The following is an 8,969-nucleotide window of genomic DNA, read 5'->3' as shown; positions in this document are numbered from 1 at the left end:
GCTCCTTACACGTCCCTGTTGACCTCCATCACGCTGTACCCGAGTCGTCGGCTCAGACTCCTAATGACCCGATTGGACTCAACCACCCTCCTTTCTATCTGGTCAGTCTGGCCCTGGACCTCTGGGATAGTACATATAGTCATATGCACCCTCCCAGAGGTCTCTCTAAGCTTAAAGAGCCTAGAGTTACTGTACATACAGTAACTCTAAAAGAGCCCAGTCTTAACGTGCCTCTCAAGGTCCTGGCTTCTCCCCTTAAGCACGTCATTGAGCCCAACATGCATAATGACCACGCTGTCGCCCTCCGTGCTGTCCCCTACCATTTCCCGCGCCTTGGTCATCGCTTCAGCCATGCCCTTCCCCGCTTGCACCTCCACCTGCACTCGCCCGTCCGCCTTCTTCAGCCCTCCCAAAGTTGGAGTCCCCTATCACCAGGACCCTTCTGCTTGCGAACCGTTCGCCGCCAGCATGTGTCCACTGCCCCTCTCTTCGCGCCCGCTGGCGCCCCAGTGGCTGCAGCGCTCGGGGCGTGTTGCGCTGCTTCGCCATAACTACGCCGATTCACCGGCGGCGAGCCGACAACCGCTTGCTCTGCCTTCCACTTCGCCTGTAGGGTCTACCCTACTTTCTGAGCTTTTGCCACCGGCTTGATGTCCTGACAAACTGTCCTGACCCGTCATTCTCCGCTGCCCGCGCCTCAAGCGCATCGAGCCGCATAAGAACGGTCGCGCGCTGTTGTCGACTGCACCAGGTTAGACAAAATTGCAGCCAAGAACAAAGCCTGTTGCTTAATTTTTGACGTGATAGCGTTAAGGGCCCCGTGTCGCAGTATATACCTGTATTTTTAACAGCGCCGCTCGGTCCATTTTTTTCGCCCTCTGAGGCCAGGCCAATCGCTATCGCACCGTGCACCTATGTGCATAGATGGCTCCGCTCACGAGTGTAGTTTCCTTGAACTGGAAAAGTTGTTTACATCGCAATTTGGTCTTGCAAGTGAGAGGACATTGTGAAACATTAATAGGAGACATTATACATATGCGCGACAGCTGACTGGATTGCAGGGTCGTGAGTAATTAGCTCGACATAGCGAAAATGTTCGCATCACGACCATGTGCTCGCATGTGCTCTGCTCTTGTCAGGAGAAGCTGGTTTACTTTCGAGCCGAACCCAGCACCATATTCCGCGCCTCGACGGTTTTTCATAGCGACGGCTACAGAGGCGGTCTGCGAAACTCGTCGCTCTCCGACCGCTGACGTTAGTGGCCAGCAGAATGCGGCGCCCCCAAAGTCCGGTGCGGAAAAGCGAAGAGCCCGCGTGGCAACTCTGACTCAAAACACTAGCCGGGAGTTTCCGATCTTCGAAGGTCAAGACCCGGACACGTTCGGTACACTTTCGGGTGATGCAGCTTCTCGACATGGAGCCGAACTTTTGCCCGACGATGACGACGACGATCCCGCAGAGTACACGAAGCTCAAGCGCGTGTCAGACGAGGTGTACGAGAACGACATCAAAAAGCTGGTGCTCGATAGAAAGGTAGTTCATTTAAATTGTGGACGGTGGTTTGGCGTCAGCAGAGAGTGAAGAGCTAAGATGTAGCGACAACAGATGTTACCAGGCTTTCTGTTTCAAGTAGTAGGAATGACAAATTATGTTGCGGAGCATAATGTAAATTCCTGTACACGAAGCTGGCTTTTTAACGATCTCTCATCTGGCAAATGAATTTGGACGCATGTCATATTGTGTGTGACCGAAGTCATAAAATTTGATGCTGCTGTAGTACATACACAGCCCTCAGATACAGTGACATCCCTTTCACGAGCCTCTGTGCGTGCGTCGTGGGCATCGTCCGTGCACCGATGCTGTGGTCGCGCGCTGTTGTCGACTGCATCAGGTTAGACAAAATTGCAGCCAAGAACAAAGCCAGTTGCTTAATTCTTGACGTGATAGCGTTAAGGGCCCCGTGTCTCAGTAAAATGGGCGCCGTACATCGCTTCGGCAAAAAGAATTTCGAAACAAATTCCGAATCACGCATACCCAACCACTCTTCTACCACCATAGTTGCTCATACCAATTGTCTTTCATTCTTTACAACGTTATTCCTCGGAATTTTGAGAACGGCGGCCCACAAACAAATGTAATGAAAAAAAAAAAAACACTGACAGTGAATATCCTTTTTGTTATCTCTTCTCAGACTGAAATATTACAAGTGCGAAACAATAACAGGAGGTTGACGCACGCAAGAGGCCGCGTTTCTACCAGAAAGCTTGCCTTCGTGCATGGCGTTTGCCACCAGTGTTTCTGGTAAACGTTACGGTTGCATAAGCTGCAGTTGCCATGAAGCATGAAAAGCAGTCAGGTGCCTTTGAGTGCTATTGTGTTCCACTCTTAAAGGTGAAGCTTACGCGTCCTCCAAATATTTTTTTGGCATTAATCTGCCCTGCGTGGTCTTTCATACTTGGTCATTGAATTCACATCATTCTAAAGGTAGCAGTCGACTCTCGTTAATTAGACCTCTGTTAAACTGACTTTTTGCTTAATTTGGACACACTCCTGGTAAGAAACCATACATTGCCGTGGAAGAAAAGCTTGTTTAGCTTGAACGTAAAAATGTGCTGCTTCGGTTAATTTAGCTCCCACCAATCTCCCCTCAAGTGTGCAGCAGTTACTAACCCCTGTATTCTGGAACGTTCCACTCAACTCTCAACCTTGACTCGAGAATGTGGGTGGAAGCAACCCCCGTCGAAAGAAGTGATCACTGCTCTTCACTGACACCCCATGGTGATTCTTGACAAATGTAGGGCCATCTTTAGCCGATGGACGACGCTCTGCTCAACTTGGTAGAGTGGAGGAATAGCTTTGAGTCAGGGAATGTTTGAGAATACAGGGGTAAGGCTTCAAAAAAAGAAATTCAGCATACAGTGTTACTGCCTCTCTAGACGTTAAGCTATTTTACTTTACTTTCCAGAACCTTCAGAGCTTTGCTTTTCAATTCAATGCTAAGCCAATATTTAAACATTTTGGCACTCATTGCCACATGCTGGTTGAGATGTGCTTCAAGAACAAGAAGCAGAAGGACATTAAAAACTACGACTAACAAAAATGATTCAAATTGGTTCATTCTGCTGCTGTCAATTCAATCAAGCTTGCAATCCCACAGGAGTCTAATTAACGGGAGTTGACTGTACTCCATTAAGACAAACTGAAAGGGACTGTGATAATCTGCTTGTCTTATCAAAACTTCATTTTTAACAGAAATGTTCCACATAATTCTAAATCTGCTGTTCCTGGTGCACTCAAATATCCATGACAGAATCATAAACAGCATGAAACCCAAAAATCGGGTATAAATAGGTATTGCATGACACAAAATACTGCTTTATGCATTACTATATTGCTGTTAATAGTCGCTTGCCAGTGCTATGCAAATCTGTGCACTGTCATAGAGGCTGACATTTCACCTATCTTGCTCTAAAATTTATCAGTACCCTCATGCTTTTTCAAAAAATTAACCCAATAATTCAGGGCATTGTTAGCTGTTTCGTGTGAAGCTGGTTCTTGTGGCTTCTATCCTCACCTAACTTGCAGAGGGACCTCAATTTTTGTCAGGTCAGCCTTCCATGTCATCAAGGCTGGCCTATTTATTTTATGGGCACAGAAACACACCTTGCTTCTCTCTCATGTAGCTAGTAAGGCTGCTTCCTGCAACTCTACTACGAGTCCAAGCCTCTTGCTGAGTTAAGCGGGACCGTCTAACACATCTTGCCTTTTATTTTCTGCATTTTTCTGCAAGTTAATAAAATAATTTCAGTGATCCTAATTTTTTTACTAAACTTACTACTACATACACGCAAAAACATTTATAATGTTATTATACCATCATGTTATTGTATTTACTGGTTATTGTTATTGCTCTACATATTGTATTTGCTAATGTCGTATTAATTTTTCATGTTGCGGGAATATTCCTTTCATTATACTGATGTTTCTTTTTTCCGAATTCCATACTAATATGTTACCGTATTTTCCCCTACAATGCCTTCTCGAAGGTTTGTAAGGTATGTGTAAATAAATAAATAAATAAAATATCAGTGGCAGCTGTGGAAGTTCAGATTAACCGAATTCACAGTTCATGTTAAGCACATCTTTCTTTTTTTTTTTTTACTTTGGCTCTCTCAGAAGCAAAGCAAATGTTGAAGCATTGTTCCTTATATCCAAAAATTTGGCCTGAGCTCATAATGGTAATCTACTGCACAAAACAATCAAAATCTTTGTGACTGCATGGCTTTAATTTTTCATTACCAAATGTTTCTTGCAGATCAAGGAGGCACTCAACTTGTTTTTCGAAAAACAGAAGGCATACGAAGTTAAGCCAACCCACGTCATGTTCACACTGCTCATTGGTGGCTGTGGCCGAGTTGGGTACACCAAGATGGCGTTCAAACTGTACAAAATGGTATGTGCAACTTCCTGGTCAACACAGTTATGTGAGTTCAATCACAGGAGTTCTGTAGTAATGCAAGAGCTAAAAAGAAAACCAAATAAGGAGTGAGTGGGCCAGAAAGGAAATACCACCATGGCAGAGCAAGAGAAGCCTAAATGCATTCAGCTTTGAGCAGCACGGTGTGGCGTGAGGTCGCTGTGCTGGGTTGAATGATGCGCCAGTGGTCTCTGGTATCGCACTACCAACCAGGTTCACTGTGACATTGTTTAGAAACCACAAATCCTTTCTGGAAGTGGCATTCACATTGAAAAAAAAAAAAATTGCATCCATGGGTTTTGTGTCAAAACCACAATCTGAGTATAAGGACGCTGTAGTGAGGATTCCGAATTAATTTGGCCACCCGAGGTGCTTCAATGTGTACCAAAAGCATGGTACACAAGTGTTTTTAATGCGTTACCATTTTTTTTGGTACTTCACACACTTTCCAGGGGTTGTGTATGTATCTATGTATGTTTCTATCTAACCGTTTACCCAGCCACCTGGGTCACTGTGTAGTCTGTGGTCAAATGGTTAGCGCATCGTGCTGCTGTGTTGAGAGAAGAAGGTGTCATGTGTCGTTCCTGTCAGGCCGCCCTGGCAGGCCACGAAGGAGAGGAGCATGCGAGACGACAAGCACACCCTTTCAGAACCAAATGCCAAGAGTTTTATTCTTCACGCACCCCATAGCCCAGTGCTGCCCAGAGGGCAGCACTGGTCAGTTGATATTTGGCGACCACTACATCTCCCCACTCAAGTCACAAGTTCCAGTGGTCGGGTGGAACACCACAACGGCCGCTACTGGTGCAGTCAATGCTGTCACCAGCATCAAGTGAAGGAGCAGGCGCTGCCATCGGAGGGGGTCGCTCAGGTGTTGCCGCCACTTGTATTGGATGGTGAGGTTGAAGCAATGTGCTCCCTGTTGACATTAGCAGGAAGGGTACTAGATGTCTGCGATTTGGTGAAGGATAGTTCCATGCTTTGTTTCAACTACAAACGACCTTGGGTGTTGGGCACGGCTCAATACTGTGGCACGAACCTGATCTGGCCGAATCCAGACCTGTTTGCCCACTTGCAGTGATGGCAGATCTATGGCCCGATGATGTTGGTCGAAGTCCTGAGCAGGCTTTTTCTTGTAAGGTTGATCTCTGACTGCTACCTCCTCTCTTGCTGGCCAGTGTGGACGAAGTTGCTTGTCTGTCTTTGGGACTCGTCTGTCTTTCTGGAACAACAGACTTCAGCGAAATGACCTTTCTTGCTCAGACTGAGTTCCGTGCTAGGCACTCTGAACGTGCGTGAAATGCGCGATTGCAGAAGGGACAAACCACAGCTTCGCGGTGGCAGCATTCTGACTTCGCGTCCATTGAGTGAGCTGCTTTAGTGTTCAGACGCTGTTGCGAAGTGAACTTTCGAGCTTTTGCGGCATCAATGTTGACCGTAGCTTGCGAAGTAGCCTGCGCGAGTGAGTGTTCCTTATCAGCGTCCTTGGACTGATGAGCTTGTGTCCAAGCTTCTTTGAGAGAGAGCTTCGGGGAGCGGCACAGCTGGTCTGAGAGAAGCGTATCCTGTAAGCTGACAATGAACCTGTCGCGAACCAAGCATTCTTCCACCACCTATGACGGGTAGTTGCATTTTTTTACTAACTTGCAGAGTTTGGACAATGCTTTTGCCAGGTAGTTGGACGCACTTATGAAAGCTGGAGGACTTGTAGGGTTCATTAGCAGGGTGCACGAAGTGCTCGGTGAAGCAGTTGACAACAGCGTCGTAGGATGCTAACGAGTCTGCGTCGAGCGAAAGAGTTTCCAGGAGCAGACGAGCGTCTGGGCCCATGCAGTAAAGTAGTGTACATACTTAGACGTCTTGCGAAGCTTTCTGTAGTCCAGAAGCAGCGGCATTATCTTCGAAGCGAGACTTCCACGAGGGCCAACTTGTGGGGTTAGAGAACTCAAACGTGTCCGGTGGCTGAAGAGCAAGGCCTTGCCACTGAATCGATTGGGTGCTTTCTTCAAGGGGCATCCTGTTGTTGACGGCCATTCAGAGATGGAAGTTTTTCAAACGGACCCCACTTCTGATACCATGTCGTGTGGCTTTCCTGTCAGGCCGCGCTGGCAGGCCACGAAGGAGTGGAGTATGTGAGACGACAAGCACACCCATTCATAACCAAATGCCAAGTGTTCTATTCTTCACGTGCCCTATAGCTCCTGAACAAAGGCCAGTACTGGTCAGCTGATATGTGGCGACCACTGCAGAGAGTTTGAAACCATCCATTGGACCAACTTGGGTCACTGAGTATGTGGCAATGGGTACCTATTGCCACATACTCAATGACTCAAGTTGTCGCCACTCTTCAATTTATTTTTGAATTATGTCCGGTTGAACAGAGTATGCTGCTACAAGTATCTGGGAGTTTAGTTTGAATCGGATATGCATTGGAAATATCAAATTGGTAACATATGTTCCAAATTGGCATATGGTTGTCATGTATTGTTAAAAGCCCATCAATGTCTTTACCTTCAAGTTTTACGGATAGTTTAGTTCGCATTTATACAGAGTCACCTTTATTATAGTTTAGAGTCATGGGGTAGCACATACAAAACCTATGTAGAACCTGTCGTCGGTCTTCAAAAATGGGCGCTATGAATAGTTAACCTTTTCTAAACATACTGATCCAAGTAAACCTCTGTTTCAATTGCTTCGTGTTCTGCTGTTCAGTGAGGCACGTAAAGTGAAAGTTGGTCAGGCAGTTAATGCAGCAATATGTTTTAATAATCCGCTACCCATCACAATATTTAGTTTTCTGGCACAAAGCACAAGGGCAGCTACTAAGAACTGTATTAACTTACCACCATGTCACAGTGTATAAGGACAGAGACTCGTGGAGTTCAACAGTGCTATAATATGGAACACACTCCCACACAGTGTAAGGACTAACCAAGACTTTGTACAATGTCTAAAAAACTTCTTTCATGAATGCTGACAGGGTCTTTCTATTTGTATCCCCTGTTGGCATGACATAGTATTTTGTTTTTCCTGTATTTTCCCTGTAAAAATGCTTTAATAATGTGTGTTTAAGTTATCTCGTACAATAGGTACGCTGTTCTTTTTATGTCTATTTTGTTATTGGATCCCAAACTAGCCGCCAAAGCTATGGTTCCAAACAGTATTGTTTATTGTGTGTATGCAATGAATTAAAAAAAAAAAAACCTTTCATGCCAACATGGGTTGCTGTAGATGTGGAACTGGGTAGGTACTGCTGTTTGAAAAAAAACATCTTGTCACTGACTTGGTGCACTGGGCATGTGCCACTTGGTCTGTGCCGGTCTTCAGCGAACCTCTCTGATGCCACGTTGAGTCGCTGAGGTTGTGTGCCAGCAGGCGTATGTCGCTCCTCTATGACCACCTTTGATGCCAACTTGGGTAACTAGGTATGTGCCACTTAGAATGTGCTGCTCTACAATGACGAAAAAGATCCCTTAAATTTCTTTGATGCTAGGCATAATCACACTCATGCCACAAGGGTGCCTCAATGACTGCAACCCGGTGCATTAGATGGCTAGGCCGCAAATGTACAGGGTATGTGCCGCTTTTAATGAATGCCTTTCATGCCAAATGCTTTAGCAAGCTGCGCCATGAGTGCATTGGGCATGTGCTGCTCTTCAATGAATCTGTTGGCAACTTGGGTCACTGAGTATGTGCCACTGAGTGTGCAGCAAGTGAGGGAACAATTATCAGCATTCGCAGGCACCGGCACACCATGCTTCTTGTCACTGAGGCCACACGCGGATTTCGTGGCAGTGCCACTAGATGGCGCAGCGTGTTCAGATAGAAGTGCGAGAGAGGAGCCTGGTTGCCACATGACATGTTTATCAGCGTTTGCATGCACTGGTGCACCATGCATATCAGATCCCACACGCAGGCTGCACGGAGGTGGCGTTAGATGGCGCTGAGTGTTCTTAGGGGAGCGCAAAAGAGGGATCCCACTGCAGTACATGCATGATACATAACTCGTTTTGATGGTGGCAATACCTTGTGTCACTATATTGATTCAATGCTTAACGCATTACCGTAGGCAGTCGTGAGATGGGTTCCATATAATTTTTTTTTGCATTCTGCTCCCATCTAAATGCGGCCACTGCTGCCAGGAATTGAACTCGCAACCTCATGCTTAGCCTTGGGCTTAGTTGCTATAGTCACCGCAGTGCGTTGATTGCATTGAACAGCATTGAAGTATGATGGCATATTATAGCACACTAAGCACCTAATGCTTGAGACTCTGATTACTGGTGCAGCAGCCATTCTTAAAGAAAAAAAAAGAAGAAGTTGAAGCAAATTTTTTAAAGTACTGCTTTAAGAATGGCATCATAACTTGCAATGCGGGGTGCTGAATTGTGTCTACTACACTAAATTTATTCATTGTGGCACCCATTATGGCAATGCTGACCAGACTGATGCCTAAATCTCATTAGAGGAAAGTAACTGTCTTTGTGGACTT

The 8,969-nt window shown here is 46.0% G+C and overlaps 1 protein-coding gene across 2 annotated transcripts in view; it reads left to right on the top strand.

Moving 5' to 3' along the window:
• Positions 1–922: 922 nt before the first annotated feature.
• Positions 923–8,969, top strand: part of LOC142589539 (pentatricopeptide repeat-containing protein 1, mitochondrial) — a 58,530-nt gene continuing 50,483 nt past the window's right edge. Inside the window, exons 1-2 of one of the 2 annotated variants that reach the window (XM_075700967.1) lie at positions 923–1,533; positions 4,316–4,453. In XM_075700967.1, the coding sequence (XP_075557082.1) occupies positions 1,093–1,533; positions 4,316–4,453 (579 nt within the window). In that variant the 5' untranslated portion in view covers positions 923–1,092. The remainder of the gene's footprint in view (positions 1,534–4,315; positions 4,454–8,969) is intronic. The other variant, XM_075700968.1, reaches the window with a different exon arrangement.

This window comes from Dermacentor variabilis, chromosome 8 (genome assembly GCF_050947875.1).
Source record: "Dermacentor variabilis isolate Ectoservices chromosome 8, ASM5094787v1, whole genome shotgun sequence".
In the NCBI taxonomy this organism is placed as follows: Eukaryota; Metazoa; Arthropoda; class Arachnida; order Ixodida; family Ixodidae; genus Dermacentor; species Dermacentor variabilis.
This window is presented reverse-complemented; position numbering and strand designations above follow the sequence as displayed.